Below are 19,354 nucleotides of genomic sequence, written 5' to 3'. Positions count from 1 at the left end.
CAGAAGAACACAGAGAAACCTGAACTTTTGTCAGCCATGTATCGTTAGTATTCAAACCAGCGGTATAATTTTGAAAATACATTGTGTAAATTATAAGGGAAAGTAAATAAGTAAATATATTATCAGGAAACACGATTTTCGGTTTAAGAGGAAAGAGATACAAATAAAATATTTTAGGGAAAACCCTCTAAATTTAAATTAGAAATATCAAGGTGAACTCATGTTTTAACATACATGCCCCAGCTCTGCCCAGGGAAAGGCCTAGAAGCAGGTGAGACCCCGATCAAAAGAGCCCGGATTGATGGGCTTCCCTGGTGGCGCAGCGGTTGAGGGTCCGCCTGCCGATGCAGGGGACGCGGGTTCGTGCCCCGGTCCGGGAAGGTCCCACAGGCCGCGGAGCGGCTGGGCCCGTGAGCCACGGCCGCTGAGCCTGCGCGTCCGGAGCCTGTGCTCCGCAACGGGAGAGGCCGCAACAGTGAGAGGCCTGCGTACCGCAAAAAAAAAAAAAAAAAAAAAAAAGTGCCCGGATCGTGATCTTTAGAAAGCACTCCCGGTGGGGGGCCAGGCTCCCGGGAGAAACGGGTGACTGGATCTGAGGCAGAAAAAGCACAAGGCGAGGCTGGACACCTTTGCTCCAGAAAGGGAGGAGCTGCCCGAAGTCCAACCAGAGCGTGTCAACAGACGCAGGCCAACCCGAAGGGCTACAGCTGGCCAAAGACGAAACGAAGAGCTAGGACACACAAAACCTGAACTGTCACTATTGGAGTAACCATTACAGTAAGTTCTTACTCTGAAAATTAGAAATTAAAGGGAAAGTATTTAACATTTGTTCTGCCTTTTTTGGAGAACATATATGTAGTTCACTCCTGGTGGATGAGAGAAAGTCTCTTTCTATAGAAGAATGCCAGCTCATAAAGGGAGACCAAATGATAGCATTAGAAGAATTACCATCTTGAAAGCTCCATTTACACAGCTGACCCGGGCAAAGCACAGTCAAGGATGTTAGGACAGTAGGTGAAGGGCTGTAGGGGTCGGATATTCACACGAAGCCCAAGAACAGCCCCAAGAAGTCTTCCAAGTGCAAAGGGGGCAGCGCCTACCTCTTCCCACTGGAGACACCTGGGCGGGTGCCCCTACCAAGTGCTCGCACTGGCACCCGCACGGTGACACGGCCTGACCTCGGCGCCTCCGATGGGATGCACGGGCAGCACGCGGCCTCAACGATGAAGAGTTCGCACCAAATCCAGGATGGGACTGAGCCCTCAGTGGACGAGAACTACTGAAGACGAACGAGGTAGACAACCGTAAGGAAACAATCAGACACACGGAATGTGGGACATTCTACAACTCGCTCAGTCTCTTCAAACAGGCACCAACACTGGACAAAGAATGCAGGGGACAAGTCTCAATGAAAAGAGACTGAACACATGATTACAGGTAATACATGGGCCTGGACTGGATGTCAGAGCAAAAACCAGCTATAATGGACATATGAGGGGAAATGGGAAAACTTGCCTACGAAATTCTTATAATCTTAAGTATGATAACAGAATTGTGTGCATAGAAAAGGACGTCCTTATTTTTTTATAAATTTATTTATTTATATTTTATTTTTGGCCGCGTTGGGTCCTCGTTGCCGCGCACAGGCTTATCTCTCGTTGCGGCGAGCGGGGACTACTCCTTGTTGCGGTGCGCGGGCTTCTCATCGCGGTGGCTTGTCTTGTTGCAGAGCACGGGCTCTAGGTGCACAGGCTTCAGTAGTTGCGGCACGCGGGCTCAGGAGCTGTGGCTTGCGGGCTCTAGAGCGCAGGCTCAGTAGTTGTGGCGCACGGGCTTAGTTGCTCCACAGCATGTGGGATCTTCCCGGGCCAGGGCTCGGACCCATGTCCCCTGCATTGGAAGGCGGATTCTCAAACACTGCGCCACCAGGGAAGTCCCAGATGTCCTTATTTTTAAGTAATGTGTGCTGCTATAGTTAGAGGTAAAGTGTCACCACGCCTGCATTTTACATTCAAATGATTCTGAGATGGGGGGAAAGATGAACAAAGAGATAAAGCAGGTATTCCCAAATGCACCAGCACAACTTCTGTAGCTGGGGACACGGAATTAGGGCACCTGGAGAAGGCACAGGAAAGGCAAGATCCAGTAAGGAAGAGGCGATCAAGGCTGTACTACAGGGTCCAGACCTAGACGCTGGTCTGGTGGGAGATGCCCCCCTGGCTGGGATAACTCAGGGGCGGGAAGATGGACGAGCGTTCTTTAGGACAGTGGATGCTCTTGGCTGACCCAGACTCCAGCTCTCACACTAGGGAAGACCCCACTAGACAAAAACACCATGAGACGCCTGTCAGAAAAACAACATGTTAGAAAAAAACAGGCAAGAATGCAAGGGAAATAACAAGGAAAGGCGGCCCCGTGCATGTGGTATGGAAGGACGGGGACCAACACAAGCAGATGAAACGGCCACAAACTTGGGGGAACCTTCCTGAAAGGAGCGGGGGACAGTAGTAAGTGAGGAAAGTCCAGAGGCACATCCCACTCTTGAAGAAAAAGAGGAAACAAAAGAAATTCTACTCACAATGTAGAACAGTGACTAGTGTGGCAGAGGCAGCCACCAGGCCTACGGGCCGCAGGTTCCAGAAGCTGCAGTTGCTCCCGTTGGACCAGAGGTGGCAGCCGTTTGGCATGAGCCTGCTGAGGGCTGCCCACAAGGGCATGTGGGAGCCACATCATGGACTCTGGGCACCAGGACGCAGACCTGGAGGGGAAGCGGCGACCCTCCACGAGAACTGGTGGTCAGGGCTGCCAAGACTGTAAACATCCAGACTTTGCCAGAAGACAACAACGTCTCAAATGCCACTTTCCATAAGCGGGTCCATCCATCAGAAAAGAGCGATTGTGTGGCAGAGCTGAGACCAGGGCTTTTTCTCTCTGGCCTCATGCCCCCCTGAGTCTCTGCTATCATCTTTGGCAAAACCAAACTTTGGATTCTGGGAATAACGTTCTGCTTAAAATAAGTATTCCAGGCTGAGAAATGACTCACTTCGTAAGCTTGGTGGGTGTGGAGCCAATGCTTTTAAAATCTTTTATGTCCTATTAACTCTCTGCGTTCTTTATGAAGGTCACAAACCTCAGTTCCTACCTCACAGGATACACAAAATCAATTCCAGATGAATTCTAGATCTGAATATAAAAAGGGAAAAAAGGCTTCTAGAAGGTAACATAGGAGGATATCTTCAAGACTTTGTGGAGACAAACTCATTTTGGGTGTAGCTTAGGAAATCTGCCCATTAAGGAGAAGACTGATAAATTGGACGTAATTTTCGTGGAAAACTACTGTTAACCAAAAGATACCATTAACACAGTCAAAGGCAAGGCACAGAGCGGGAGGAGATGTTTGTAACATCTGAAGAAAGACTGGGATCAGGATATATACATAACACCTACAAACACCGAGAAACAGACAACACAAGAAGAAATGGGCAAAGCAGTTCAAAAGAGGTTCTGCCGAAGGCGACAGCGTGTGGAAGGTCATCGGTCAGCCAGGAGATGCCGGCACACGCCCACCAGGAGGTCACGTGAAAGAAACCAACAAAGCCACACACATTACACAACAGCAAGGACACAGGCCGCTCAGACTTTCCGTCTACTCCAGTGGGTGTGTCAGCTGGCACGGCACTGGAGAGGGAGTGTGCCAAAGCTAGACCTGTGCTGCCCCGGGACCCAGCAACTTCAGTCCCAGGCACAGACCCACGCAGATGCACACACACACATGCGCACCAAAAGAACGATCGTGTATTCTTAAAAAGGCAAGAGAGCGGAGGAAAGGGAACCCTCGTCCACTGTTGCTGGGAATGTTAAGTGGTACAGCCACTATGAAAGCCTCCTCCAAACCTTTTTTGGAGGTTCCTCAAAAAACGTAAAAATAGAGTTACCACATGATCCAGCAATCCCACTCCTGGGTATTTAACCAAAGAAAACAAAAATACTAACTTGAAAAGAAATCTGCCCCCTGCCCCCGCCATGTTCATTGCAGCATTATTTATAATAGCCAAGATGTGGAAGCTACCTGTCTACCTACGGATGAACAGATAAAGAAAATGCAGTATATATATATATATACAAAATATTACTCAGCCGTTAAAAAGAAGGTAATCTTGACATCTGTGACAACGTGGATGGATTAGAGAAAGACAAATACCATGTGATTTCACTCATACGTGAAATCTTTTTAAAAACAATCAGGCTCGTTAAATACAGAAAGCCGACTGGTAGTTGCAAGAGGTGGGGCGGGGGGTGGGCAAAATGGGTGAAGGGGGCCAAAAGATACAAACATCCAGTTATAAAATAAGTAAGTCACGGGGATGTGATGCACACCACGGTGACGACAGTTAATAACACCGTGTTGCATATTTGAAAGGTGCTAAGAGAGTAGATCGTAAAAGTTCTCGTCACAAGAAAAACAGAATTTTATAATTATGTTCAATGATGGATGCTACCTAGACTTGTTAGGCTGATCATTTCACAATGTTTTAAATATGTTCATAGCAGCATTATTCAAAAGAGCCAAAACCTGGAAATGATTCAAAGGCCTGTGAACAGCAGAATGGGTAAACATTGTGGAATACTCGGACAACGGGTTTCTATGCAGCCAAGATCACGGACAAACTACTGCTACATACAGCAACATGGAGGAATCTCCCAGACATGAGGTTGAGCGAAAGCAGTTAGATTCAAAATGGTATGGATAATATGACCCGTTTAAGTTCAGAAAACAGGTAAAACTGGGCTTCCTTGGTGGCGCAGTGGTTGAGAGTCCGCCTGCCAATGCAGGGGACGCGGGTTCGTGCCCCGGTCCGGGAAGATCCCACATGCCGCGGAGCGGCTGGGCCCGTGAGCCATGGCCGCTGAGCCTGCGCGTCTGGAGCCTGTGCTCCGCAACGAGCAGTGAGAGGCCACAACAGTGAGAGGCCCGCGTACCGCAAAAAAAAAAAAAAAACAAGTAAAACTGATGCAGAGTGATAGGATTCAGAAGAGCCGTTCCCCTTGGGGGAGGTCAACAACTGGGGTGGGGGGTTGCTGTGTAATGCTCTACAGCCCCATCCGAATTGGGTGGTAGCTACACAGATGTGTTCACTTTGTAAAAATTACACCTTTTACAAAAATTAACTCAAAATGTTAATTTTTGTAATGTAAAATGCAAAACTATCAAACTCCTAGAAGATAACATAGGAAAAAAACCTAGGTGACCTTTCAGATTTGGTGATGACTTTTTAGCTACAACACCAAAAGCACGATTCATAAAAGAAATAATTGATAAGCTGGATGTCATTAAAATTTAAAACCTCTGCTCTGAGAAAGACACCATTAGGAGAATGAAAAAGATAAGCCACAAGCTGGGAGAAAATAGTTGCAAAACACATATATGATAAAGGATTTGTATCCAAAATATACAAAGAACTCTTGAAACACAACACATATGGAAACAATATCAAATCCAATTTAAATTAAATCCAATTTAAATTAAATCCAATTTAAAAATGCGCTGAAGATCCGAACAGACATCTCACCAAAGAAGATATGCAGATAATAAGTAAGCAGATGGAAAGACACACTACATCATCTGTCATTAGGGAACTGTAAATTAAAACAATGAGCTACCACTACACACCTACTTGGATGGCCCAAATCCAGGACACTGACAGCATCAAATGTTGGCAAGAATGTGGAGCAGCAGGAACTCTCACTCACTGCTGGTGGGAATGCAAAATGGTGCAGCCACTTTGGAAGACAGTTGGGCAGTTTCTCTCAAAACTTAACATACTTTTACTATACGATCCAGCAATTGGGCTCCTAGGTATTTACCCAAATTAGTTGAAAATGGATGTCCACACAAAATCCCGAACAACAAACTGGAAGCAACCAAGATGCCCTTTGGCAGGTGAATGGATAAATAAACTGACGTACGTCCAGAGTATCATTCGGTGCCAAAAATAAACGTGCTATCAAGCCACGAAAAGCCATGGAGGAACCTTAAGTGCATATTACTAAGCAAAAGACGCCATCTGAAAAGCATACCCTATATAATTTCAACTATATGACATCCTGGCAAAGGCAAAACTATGGAGACAGTAAAAAGATCAGTAGCTGGCAGGGTGCGGCATAGGGGATTTTTAGGGCAGTGAAATGACTCTGGGTGATACTGTAACAGTGGATATATGATGCTACACATTTGTCAAGATCCATATAATGTACAACGTGGGGAGAGTAAACCTTAACGTAAACTCTGAGCTTCAGTTAATAACACAGTACCAATATTGGCTCATCGTGAACGTAAGAAGTTGCTAACAGAGGAGACGGGGCGGGGTGGGAGTATACGGGGCTCTGGGCTAACGGCTCAGTTTCTCTGTAAATCTAGAACTGCTCTAACAAATAAGGTCTAACCATCCTTAAAAATTCACGGGGCTTCCCTGGGGGTGCAGTGGTTGAGAATCCGCCTCCCAATGCAGGGGACACGGGTTCGAGCCCTGGTCCGGGAAGATCCCACATGCTGCAGAGCAACTAAGCCCGTGCACCACAACTACTGAGCCTGTGCTCTAGAGCCCGTGCACCACAACTACTGAGCTCGTGCTCTAGAGCCCGTGTGCCACATCTCCTGAGCCCGTGAGCCACAACTACAGAGCCTATGAGCCACAACTACTTAGCCTAGGTGCCACAACTACTGAGCCCGTGTGCCACAACTACTGAGGCCACACTCTAGAGCCCGTGAGCCACAACTACTGAGCCCACAAGCCACAACTATTGAGCCTGTGCACCACAACTACTGAGCCCATGCTCTAGAGCCCATGCGCCACATCTACTGAGCCTGTGAGCCACAACTACTGAGCCCACGTGCCACACCTACTGAAGCCCACGCACCTAGAGCCCGTGCTCCACAACAGGAGAAGCCACCGTAATGAGAAGTCCGCGCACCACAACAAAGAGTAGCCCCCGCTCACCGCAACTAAAAAGAAAGCCCACGCACAGCAGTGAAGACCCAGCACAGCCAAAAATAAATAAATAAATACATACATACATTTATTAAAAAAGAAAATTCATGGAATGGTGCACTTTGTTGTATGCATGTTATATTTCAACAACAAAAGAAAACGTCTTAAGTGAGGCCCATGAAAGACTCGGGGCTGAGCCAGCTCAACCTTCTGAGGTCTTGAGGAACCCGGTCCATCCGGAGAGAACCCCCAAGTCTGGGCTGCCCAAGGAAGCCCAGATCTGCTCAGTCAGAGGCATCTTTGGCCAAGGCTCAGCTGTGTAAGAAATTGCAAAGCCTTTGTGGACTCTGAATTTTAATTCGCCATGACAAGAAAATTTGATTCTGGGTTTTAATTTCTTTGGACTTCCACTTGCAGGGAAATTTAATGTTTGGACTAATTTCTCTCCGGGCAATTCATAGTGGAAAGGGCTTTACAGTCACATCAGGAGCATCTCTGAGTGGCTGGCCTTTTTTATTGAATTATCTTAACACTATCATTTAACCTCATTGCAGAACCTCCGATGAGCTCCACTGGATCAAGTGACTGGATAGCATTTAGCACGGGAAACAGAACAGGGAATGAATGGTCAGCAATGCGTGCAGAGGGGCCCTGAAATCCATGCATTATTCTGATCCATTTCAGAGCCTTCTGGGGACATAGGCTAAACTATCCAGTGCTGGTCCTGGGGGGACTGGCAAAGGAAAGGTGGTATGTTTGGGAGCAGTGGTCCCAGGAAGGGTCCACTGTGGGTCCTGGGGGGACTAGCAAAGGAAAGGTGGTGGGTTTGGGAGCAGTGGTCCCAGGAAGGCTGGGAAACACCCCCAGTGGTGACTGGTCTCCTCCCCAGTGGTGACTGGTCCCCTCCCCCAAGGAGGGCCACAGCCCCGCTGGCCATAAACTCAACAGTTATGTGAGCTGAGAGAACAAAACGGAGGAAGGTTGCAGGAACACATCGTCCCCAGCCCCACCTCCGTGCAGAGGGACGGCCCGTGCCACCCTCTGCCCAGCACACCCTCCTCCCAGGGCAAGGGCAGCTCATCGACTGGTGGGTTTGGGGGAAGAAGCAGAGCCCAAGCTTCTCACCCCTTTCCCTTTCTTTTCAGATTTGTCCACAGGAAGAGAGGAGGCCGGGGTCCACAGGCAAGCGGGGGGCGCAGGTTCAAGGTTGACGGTGGCTGCCCAGCCCGACCTCTGCCTACTGCTCACCTGATGGGGGCCCGGCTAGCACCACGGGCTCTCGGGCTAACCCCATTCCCACAACGGCTCCGACTCTCCGCACTGATTCTGACCCTGGACGAGGGAACGGAGCATCACCTGCTGCACCCAGGACTTCTCGCACCCAACGATTTGGCTGACCCTTTCCACTACTTCTTTGTTTTCTAAGCATTTATGCTCATTTTCTAATTTCTTTCCTTCTACTTTATTGGGTTTGCTCTGGTTTTTTTCCACCAAACTTCTTGAGCTGAACAATGAGATCAGCAACGTTAAAAGATACTTTCTTCTTTACCAACAATAGAAGCAGCTGAAGCTGCAAATGTCCCTGTAATTACCATTTTACTTATTAGCTTTTTTTTTAAGTTACTTTTTATTGGAGTATAGTTGCTTTACAATGTTGAGTTAGTTTCTACTGTACAGCAAAGTGAATCAGCTATACGTATACATATATCCCCTCTTTTTCGGATTTCCTTCCCATTTAGGTCACCACAGAGCATTGAGCAGAGTTTCCTGCGCTATACAGTAGGTTCTCATTAGTTATCTATTTTATACATAGTATCAATAATGTATACATGTCAATCCCGATCTCCCAATTCAACCCACCCACTCCCTTCCCCCTTGGTATCCATACTTTTTTTTTTTTTGCGGTACGCGGGCATCTCACTGTTGTGGCCTCTCCCGTTGCGGAGCACAGGCTCCGGACACGCAGGCTCAGTGGCCTTGGCTCACGGGCCCAGCCGCTCCGCGGCATGTGGGATCCTCCCGGACCGGGGCATGAACCCATGTCCCCTGCATTGGCAGGCGAACTCTCAACCACTGCGCCACCAGGGAAGCCCTAAAGGATAATCTTTTTTTTTTTTTTTTTTTTTTTTTTTTTTGCGGTACGCGGGCCTCTCACTGTTGTGGCCTCTCCTGTTGCGGAGCACAGGCTCCGGATGCGCAGGCTCAGCGGCCATGGCTCACGGGCCCAGCCGCTCCACGGCACGTGGGATCTTCCCAGACCGGGGCACGAACCCGAGTCCCCTGCATCGGCAGGCAGCCTCTCAACCACTGCGCCACCAGGGAAGCCCGGTATCCATACGTTTGTTCTGTATGTCTGTGTCTCTATTTCTGCTTTGCAAATAAGATCATCTGTACCATTTTTCTAGAGTCCACACATATGTGTTGATATACGATATTTGTTTTTCTCTTTCTGACTTACTTCACCCTGTATGACAGTCTCTAGGTCCATCCACGTCTCTACAAATGACCCAATTTCGTTCCTTTTTATGGCTGAGGCCGTTTTACTTATTAGTTTTGATATGCAATATTATTTTGTCATTCAGTTTTAAGCAGCCATTTCTACATTGATTTCTTCATTTACCTAGGGAAAAATTAGAAATATGTTTTAAAATTCAAAAAGAGCCAGCAGTTTGGAGCCTTCCAGGGGGAGGGCAGTGAATGATTTCTGACCTTGAGGTATTATGGTCAAAGAATGCTATAAAATTAGATTAGATATAGGGTCTCTTGGTATATGGCAATACCTGTTTGGTGGCCTAAGATATATACACACATATATGAATAATCAGTTTTTATAAGTTTCAAAGGATACTTGAAAATAACACATATTCTCTAAATTGGTTGTACAGGTTCTATAAGATCATCTCTTTAAATTGTATTTTATAATATTCTCATTAATTCTTTTTCTGCTTGATCAATTTACTGACAGAAGTGTGTCAAAACCTCCTATGATTGTAGGTTTGTCAGTTTCTCCTTATAAAGTCCATCAATTTGTCCTTTATCTTTGGCAGCTGTGGTTGTTAGAAGTTCACGGATTCAGAATCATTTTTTCCTAGTGAATTATTCCCTTAATTATTATTTAATAGGCTTCTTGATCCCCAGCAATGCCTTTGCCTTTTGTCACTTTTGTCTGATGTTAATGTTGTTAAACTAATTTCATTTAATATTTTAACACGTCTTTTTCCACCTGTTAAGTTCTACTCAAGAGGCAGCAGTGGTTCAGACCCCAGGTATGTCCCTTACGAGCCGTGCAACTGGCCAAAGACAGGACAACTGGCCACCAAAAACAACAACATATTTGGTATGTTCAGTCCACTGCAGTTTAAATCCATCAGTTGATAATGATATCAGAAAAAAAAGCCATTGGCCCCACCCTTGAAGGATGCTGGGAACTGTCTCACTATTTTAAAAATCAGCAAACAAAAGAGAAGAAAATCAAGCATTATTCTGCCTTCTCTATATGAATCGCACCTCAAGGCAACCAAAGAATTGGTGAGGAGAAGTTTCGTTTTAAGGAAGCATTCCAGCTGATACACGAAGAAGTGTTCTAGGAGTAAAACATCACCACTGTGTAGCCTTGAGTGAAGCGATCACTCCATAAGCAGCAGTCTGGATGGTCACTGATGGGGCATAAGAAGCAACCCAGGCCTCGTGCTGCTGCAGAGATGGGGACACACCACCAGCAATACAGGCGCCTTGCCCCAAGCCAAAAGCACGCATCTGCTCACACATCTAGATCTAACTCCAATTTACAGGCAAAACAGGCGATAGAGGAACACCGCAGATGTCACCACTGGGCCGCAAAACCGAAGTGCAGACACTGGGAGGCTCTAGGGCACCAGCAACGTGGCGACTTCAACAAAAAAATTAAAGCGAAAAAACAGAGACAGGATGGTGATGACAGCTGTAGGTAGAAAGGGACTGGAGAGTCACACCATCCCAACGCACAGACCTTACTGAGATCCCGATTTGAACAAACTATTAAAAAACTTTATGAAGTTACTGGGGAAATGTTAACATTGGCTAGATATTAAGTTATAATAATATTAAGTCAGCATTAATTTTAGATGGGGTAATATTATTGAGTTTATGTATTTAAAAAAGACTCTACTTTTTTAGATCTACATAAGGAAATATCTATAGATGAAATCATATAACGTCTGGAGTTTGCATCGAACAGCCCTGGTTTGGGGAGGGACCTGGGCAGGGATGTCACCGATAACTGTCAGAGGTAAGGGGCAGGGGCACTGATTGACTGCGCTGTTCTCTCAAACTGTGAACGTGTTTGAAGTTTTTCACTGTTCAACATTTTCTAAATAAGAAAATTCGCAGACAAAGCTTGGCCCTGGATTTCGCATTTGCCGGGGGCCCAGCGCTCACCCGCATCAAGGGAGCCGTCCTTGTGAATCAGGACGAGGGGGTGGGGCAGGGAGGCCGAGCTGCTCGGCCCGGCCTCGTCCAGCTCAACCAGCTGCAGCCGCGGCGTTGTCTCGGGGGGGAAGCGGTAGAACTGGAAGGTGAAATACACAGTCTGTGGCCACGGCGCTGCCTGGTCGTCCTGGGACACCCTGGATGCAACGACAGCTCCGAGTTAATCAAGGGTCCGGGCGGAGAACCCGGGCTTTTGTCACACACTCGCAGGGAGACAGCAGGTGAGAGGCCGCCTCTTTCATCCACACCAGCAGCCCTCCTGTGACCTCGGGGAGCCCGCCGGGCATCCCCCCACTTCAGGCATGGCTGGAGAGCCCAGATCTCGGGGCTACACCAGTACCCAAGGACAGGGCAACACTCTGTCCACATTGTAACTAAGGACCACGGGAGATCGGTCAAAGCACGTTTTACAGCATTTGGAAATGGTAGTGGGTGGGTCCCAGCCAAACGAAAATAAAGACAGAGGGCATTCCGCAGTCCCGCTAAGACCGGATCGTAGTGTTCTGCCAGAGCCACAAAGCAGTCCTTCCCCAGTGCAAGAAATGCGAAAGCCAGGAAAAGAGCAACAGACCAAATATTCAAGAGTTTACCTGCTAAAGGCAAGAAACTGTAGCACTATCTCGTTGCTTTGCAGACAGTCTGATTCTTCCTTCTGAGGGTTGGACTTCACGGGGTCTGTAGGATCCACGGTCTCGGCGGGTTGCTTGCTGGCGTCCAGAATCTCGGGAAAGCCGGCGGACCGCAGCAGCGCTAGGGAGGCTCGTGACGGCTTCCCTCCAGAGCTGCAACAGAAGGCCTCCTGAGCCAGCCTCCAGGAAAGGGCCAACCAAGAGGCAGGACCCGGAAAGCCAGCTCTCTAGGAAAGCCCACCGTTCAGGGGGTCGAAGGGTCTTGATCACACAGCACTTGCCCTGGGCCCTCCCAGACCTGCCCCTCACCTCCTGGTCCGGGCTCCCACGATGATCGGGGCGTGCACAGGTGTGAACGGCAGCTCCTGCAACTGCTCCGCAGTGGATGTGCCCGGGCCCAAGGCCGTTTGGCTCAGGTCAGCCTCCAGGTGAGAGATCCTGCCCTCCAAGGGGAACTCCTGCCGAACACAGTGGGGCCCCAGGTGAGGCCAACCCGGGCACCAAGGATGCCTGGACCTGGGGCTCGTGGGTGAACTGCCTCTGTCACATTGCAAATGAAAACACAGGAGGCTCAGCTGCACCGGAATTTCAGGGAAGCGATGAATAATTTCAGTATAAGAATATCCCATGCAATATCTGGGACACACTTATGCTCGAAAGTACTGTTTATCTGAAATTCAAATTCACCGGGGCATCCTGTGTTTTATGTGAGTCGAAAAGCAACGAGGAAGGAATCATAATTTTTTGAAGAGCCCAGTAGCACAGGAGACATCTGCTGCCTGAGAAGGCAAATGAACATCAAAACCACGTCTGCGGAACAGAAAGATGAAACCAACTCCAATAACGCTAGGGAGACTGTGGGACGGAGCCCCCGAGCCTGTGTAAACGCCTCCCTGTCCCCATGTCACCGAATGCTCTAGGCTTTCACCGGCACCCTCCGCCCGCCTCCGTCTAAAGGAAGAGCCTGACGGGGTCTGGGACGCTCTCTCTCCAACTGCTTCCCAAGCTTCCCGTTTCATTCAGAAGGAGCCCCACGTGACCGGAGGCAAGGAACACGGGCCTCAGGCGCCGGTAACAGAAGAGATGAAGGCTCTTCATAATGACACGAGCCCAGATATATTTTAGAATCAGGCACTTCACCGTGAGGGTTTTCAAGGAAGTAATTAAATGGAACCATTTTTCCTCAACAGACTTCCAAGGCAAGGCTGAAGTTTGCAGGTGAACCAGCAAACTCTACGTGAGTCCCCCAAGTTCAGTAGAAGGAAACAGGCCTATTTTAGCCCACTAGCTCCACTGGGATCGGGGACGGTGGGCTTCACAAACTCTCCTCCAGCCGCAGGGCGAGCGTCCTGGAGGGGGAGCTGGCAACTTGGATTGACCTCTATTTACATCTCCAGCGAAACTTCCCCTTTCCTCTCATGTCCAGAGATCTAAGGGCGCTCTTACTTTGTCTTCGCAGGTACAGCAAAGCCTAAATCAAGCCCTGTGGCAGGAAAAGCTCCCAGACCAAATACCCTTGGTCACCGAGATGGATGGTGGCAAAGATCTAAAGCTGGAAGGAGGTGATGTCCAGCGCCCATCCCAACGCCCGCAACACAGAGAACCCAGGAAGGTCTTGGTCACCTCACCAAGGACCAGGGCAGCTCACGAAGTCAGAGACTTCCACAGAAGTCAGGAGTTTGGAGCCATTTCCTGGAAGGAGGCAGGCGAGAGGAGGGGCAGCCTACTTACCCCCGGGGCCAGGGAGAGCGTGGGGCTCCCCGGTGGCTTTGAGGAGGCTTCGGCCGAGCGGCGCTGAGCTGGGGACTGTGGGGAAGCCGCCAGCTGGGAAAGCGACAGCTGAAGGGAAGAAAGCTTGGGTAAGACGACAAAATGCACCCCAGTACCTTCACAAAGCCCCTCCCACCGCCCGCTGGCACAGGCCCCTGGGAAGGAAGGGAGGACTCTGATGCGGCCACAGGGAGCAGTGAGGTCTGGAATCTCCTGGAACCCGGCATCACGTCTAATTGCTTCTTCTCTAACTACCGAGAGGGGCAATTCTGTGGTTTCTCCCACATCGTAATATTTGAATAAAAATATTATTAACAAGGAAAAGCAAGTGGAGAAGGGGAAATGGCCAGGGAAGCCGGGTGGGTTCTCTGACACTCGGGCTGCAGGGCCGGCTTGTCTCTGAACCTCTCTGGGTTTCACCTCCACCCCTGGACTGAACTTCTCCAAGACCCCTTCTGATTCTAACCACCTGTGTTCCTACGACATGAACCCGCCCGTTAAGGCAGTGACCACGATGGCAGCTGACGTGGGCCCTGGAAGCCCCACTCCACCACTTCACTGCCACGTGACGTGGGCAAGTCGCCTAACTAACTTGGTCTTGCCTCAGTCTCCTCATCTGTAAAATGGGGGTGCTAACAGTACCTAGGTCACAGGCCTACGGTGAGAAAGGGCTTGGCAAGGTACCCGGCACAGGGTCAGGTAAACGTGACTAACGTGAGGAAAACAAACGTTGCGCTAAAAGGCCGGTGTGAAGAGGTGGAGGGCCCTCGCTCTGCTGAAGACCCATCTCTCAAATCCTGGTCCCTATTTATGATGTCCACGTTAACAAATGAGACGTCTGTCATCAGCAGCGACAGCTGGCCCGGGGGCGGGGGGGGGGGGCGGGGGGGGGCTGGTGCTGGTACAGAGAAGGACCCAACCCATGATGAGGTGCTGAAGAAATGGGCGAGGGGCACTGGGGGATCCGGGCAGCATCTTAGGGGCAGAGAAGAATTTAGGGTCTGCTCAGCTCCCCTCAGAGCCCACAAGCCACCGTGAGCGCCTCCTGCCTCTGGGGCTGGAGGTGCTGCCCTGTGGCCCCTCAGCACTTAGGGGCACCATGCCAACCGCCGGAGGGAAAATGCTGGGACAGGCCAGCAGGGGCTGGGAGGCTGTCCCCAAACACGTGTCTTCGGGCAAACACCACATTCACTTCTGGTCCAGTTTCCCAGCTGCACGGTCCACATTAAAGCCACATCCTGGGGACAGCCCTGGATACCGAATCATTCAACCTTTCCAGAAAGGCAACGTCCAGGGTGATGTTGGCAGACAAGGTCATCAGGAGGACAAGCCAACTCTGACCTCATTCAAAAACCACGCTGGCCAGAGCCAGCCCCGAGCCACGGGCAGACCCGGCTCAGGATCCCTGAGGGGCGGCCGCAGCTCCTAGCACCGGAGGAGACGTCTGCTCTCCGACAGGCCCACCAACGTGCCGGCCTCTGTTGGTGCCGCCCTGTCCCCTCCAGCACCAGCTGCTCGGCACACCTGCCCGGCTGCTGCCTGGGGAAGCCACGGCCCCACCAGCGTCCTCTCCTGACAGAGGGTCAGGAGAGGAGGCTGCGAAGACCGCTCTTCCGTGTCCCAGAAGGGGAAAAAAGGCCATTCAGTCCTGAAAGATTCCCAGCCGTCAGACATAATTGCGGGAGAACACATCAGCTTGAGTGTGGACACAGGCCTTCCATGGCAACTGGAGGATCATTAACAAGCAGCAGAAGCCACGGCCCTGACGGCCGGCGCTGGGAGCAGCGCACTAGGGACCCGCCGCAGAGACGGGCAGGAGGGCGGCTGAGGACACCTGCACCTCGACACCTGGGGGCCCCTCCCCTCCGGCTCACTGGGACGCTTCCCAGCCCCCACAAGTAAACAGGACATCAACTGTTCTTAAAGATGCAAAGGGGACTTTCCCGCCCCCAGAACCTTTAAATACTTGACTGTGGAATTCCGAAACAGGCCTCTCAGGCCTGGACTTACCCCTGGTCCCACTGGCGAGTCCTGGGGGGTGGTGAGCCCCCGGGGCGGTGGTGCTGGCAGGCCTGGGAGGAAGCACAGGGGCCGGGGAGGGGCCGTCAGCCTGGGTGGGGCAAGGGCACCGGAGCCCGGCTCAGGCAGGTCTGGCGCGAGTCTCCCCTCGATGGTCACCGGTGCTCGGAGCTGCGCAGCGGCCACTGGGCAGCCCCAGTGCTTGGCGAGCAGACCCAGGGCGCTCGTCCCCAGTCACCGCCTGCAGGCTGGAGCCCGAGCTCGCTGCCCACTTCCTCGGCCTCCTCCCTGCTCACGAGACTCACCCCGTGTGCGCTCAGGGAGACGTGAGGCTGTCAGACACCTGGGGCTCTCCTGCGCTCCCCTCCGGGTGCGCTCAGGGAGACGTGAGGCTGTCAGACACCTGGGGCTCTCCTGCGCTCCCCTCAGGGCTCACCCGTCCTTTCCCCTGCTCACCCTCCCCTGCCTTCGTGGGGCCGGGCTCTGATGCCTGCCTGGGCCGGTGCTTCCCCGGCTGGGGCCCACTTGCTGTTCTGTTACATAAGAAACTCCTAAACAGACGCACGCACGGCTGGGCGCTCCGGCTCTCCCATCACTCACAGCCCTCCCCTGAGGCCCACTCACTCTAGGGGTGTGAGTGCAGGCATGTTCGTACCGGGAAGAGTCGAGGTCGGCCCTCCACAGGCTCCCTGGAGCGAGGGCCAAGGGCGCCCCTGCCCTGGGTGGTGCGAGGCTGGTTCCTGCAGCACCTGAGGCGCCCAACTGCGGAGGGAGCAACCACTCCCACGGCGCTGTCCCCACCTGCCGAGCACGGTCACCGCACAGTGGCCCAGGGCAAGACCGGGCTGGAGTCTGCCTGTGCTGTTTCCACCCCGATCCCAGGCCCTGCACTCCTGTCTAGGAGTCCAGACATCACTCTAGTCCCTGAAACCCCCAGACTCTCAGCACTGTGCTCCGGCGTCTGGGGCCACCCATCAACTCCCCATCAGTCCATATACTCGCGCTTCTTCTGCCGTCAGCCGCCAACATCACCGCCTCCAGTCAACGGTGGGGCTGCCCGCTGACCGGGGCCCATCCTGACACGGCCCCCTCCGCTCCCCTGAAGGCCCAGGTGGGACCGGGCACCTGTCCGAAGTGACACGTCTGGTCTCCCTGAGGACCGCGCCTTCCTAATGCACCTCGGTCCCCTTCACAGTGACACGACTCTGGCCGCTGCATGTGGACGCAACCGCCGGCTGGACTTCAGGACGTCCTGGGCCCTGAGAAATCATGCCCCCCCGCCCAGGTAACTAGCCCTGCTCCTGTCACCCGCGTGTGGCCCTGACTGCCCGCACTTGGCCCTTCCTCCCTCCCCGGTGGTCTCTGCTGCCCAAGTCCCTGCACAGCCACGTCTGAGCCCCAGACCGGGCGGTGCCCATGAGCAGCTCACCTGACCCCGTGGCCCCCAAGCCCCAGGGCACACGGCACGGGCAGGCGTGGGCAGCACCTAGCACCTACCGACCGGCCAGTGCACACGAGGGCCGTGACCCTGAATGCTGTGCAGTCTGAAGGGAGGACGCCCGACTCCCCTGGCAGCCCTGAATCCCACCACAGCGCAGCTTCAGCCACCAGGCAGGAACCGCACGTGCGAAGCATCCCCGTAGCCGGCCCTGCGGTGCCCTGGGGCCGACATGCCACCAAAGTCCCTTCCAGCCACCTCGGAATCCACCTGGAGAAGTCACTGCAGGCTCACCCCAGGAGGAGAGATCCAGCTGATGAGGAATAAGGAGCGGGGAAAGCGGGGGGCAGCGTGGAGGGAGGCCCCCAACTCCGCTGGTCCCACCTGAGCTGAGCTACAGGCTCTCCAGCCCCTCGCCAGCCCAGCTCCTTTCTCAAAGCCAAGTTAATGTGATTCCAAAGAACTCGGCGCCCTCTAGCCCAGGGAGCCTCCGGTTCCTGAAACGAGCTCCCTTTGGAGGGAGTTAGCTTCGCTTCCCAGGAAAGATGTCATCTCGCGAGAAGCAAAACGCAGACCAGGATTCTGCCAGGGCCCCACTGTCCTTGAAGCCACGTGCCTCTCCCCAGGCAGCTCAGGGCTCCATGCAGCCACTCATCACCACCACCACCCCGGCACCCGGAACAGTCTAGAAGATGAAACAGGAGAGCAGCACGCCAGATTCTCCTTTGTTCCACTCTGAAAGGAGACTGAAAACTACACGGGTTACCCCAATAAAGATGTTAAAAAAGAAAAAAAAAAAAACTACACGGGTTGACTTTGGCAGCGAGGAAAAGCCTGCAGGAAATGGCTCCGTTTTCCTCTGCTCAGAGAAGCCTGGCGCTTGGGAGCCGGGCGCGTGTCCTCTAGTTGAGGAAGCTCTGAACCCTGCGGAAAGTTAAACCCTCCGAGCCCGCTAAACTCCTCACAAGCTCTTTATTTCCCCAGGTCGTCTAAGCTGGGTACTGCGCAATGTGTTTGAGGTGATTCTTTACATCCTGACTTACACAATCTTAACCTCCTAGACAACCAACCGCACAAAAAAGGCTTTGCAGCGGATGAAGGCAGTGCCTGCTGGGGACCCCAGGGCCCAAACCCACACACCCCAGCGAGGCACGGGCTGTGAGAAAACACACCAAAACCACAAAATAACTTGGTTTCAAACCTTTCTGTTCTAATGTTCCACGCGGCGGTCGCTGATTAAGTTGCTTCGCAAACTACACAATCTAACGGTCTTGCCCGGACAACACAGTGTCCTCCAGAGGCGTCACTGTCATTCCTCCAAGCCCCCCAAAAGCCACGACGGAGGTGTGGAGGTCTGACTGGGAAGCCTGCCTTCCGCCACTGAGCACGACCAGGCTGCGAGCTGCCGGGGCCGACAAGACCAAACCATGGGGCCCTCATGTGTGTGCAAAGGCCGCGTGCGTGGTGACATCTGCAGCGCGCACGAGGACGCGCGCACAAGAACCTTGCCGCAGCACCGCTGAAAACGGCAAACCATGAGGACGGCCCACGTGTTCCTGAAAATGGAAGCCCTGAATTAAAGCCGGTCCGTCTGGGTGTGGAGCCCGGAAGCAATTAAAAAGGGGGAGGTCGACGGGCGGGTCCTGACGTGGGACGTTGCCAAGACAAGTTACAGGGCGGAAAGCAAGTTACCAAGCAACCCGCGTAAGGGAATCCCACCTCTGTTAAAGGAAAAGAAAGAAAACGACACGTGGATGAAGGTCTGTAGGTAAATTCATTGAAATGTGTGGAATGGTAGGAACAGTGAGGGGCTAGAACCTCACCCTTTAGACATGTGAGTAAGCGTGTTTTCCTGTACTACCCGTGGAATTTAAAATAACTTAAATTCTAATTTACTGATCGTTATCGGGTATGTCTTTGTGTCCAGTTGGAGCCTGACGACGCTCCTGGCTGGACCGATGGCACCAGGCGGCCCGTCGCAGAGGATGAGGCCCCGCAGCAGGGGATGCTGGTGGCTCCCCAGATGGGGTCCTCCTGTCACC

At 52.0% G+C, this 19,354-nt stretch overlaps 1 protein-coding gene across 1 annotated transcript in view; it reads right to left on the bottom strand.

Annotated features, from left to right (window-relative positions):
- NPHP4 (nephrocystin 4) overlaps positions 1–19,354 on the bottom strand; it is a gene marked incomplete at both ends in the record, with an annotated part of 125,357 nt that overhangs the window by 27,537 nt on the left and 78,466 nt on the right. The window contains 5 exons of the mRNA XM_082833172.1: positions 11,406–11,593; positions 12,047–12,238; positions 12,395–12,543; positions 13,817–13,924; positions 15,866–15,927. Coding sequence (XP_082689298.1) covers positions 11,406–11,593; positions 12,047–12,238; positions 12,395–12,543; positions 13,817–13,924; positions 15,866–15,927 — 699 coding nt within the window. The remainder of the gene's footprint in view (positions 1–11,405; positions 11,594–12,046; positions 12,239–12,394; positions 12,544–13,816; positions 13,925–15,865; positions 15,928–19,354) is intronic.

This window comes from Leucopleurus acutus, assembly GCF_964270905.1.
Source record: "Leucopleurus acutus genome assembly, chromosome: 2".
In the NCBI taxonomy this organism is placed as follows: domain Eukaryota; kingdom Metazoa; phylum Chordata; class Mammalia; order Artiodactyla; family Delphinidae; genus Leucopleurus; species Leucopleurus acutus.
This window is presented reverse-complemented; position numbering and strand designations above follow the sequence as displayed.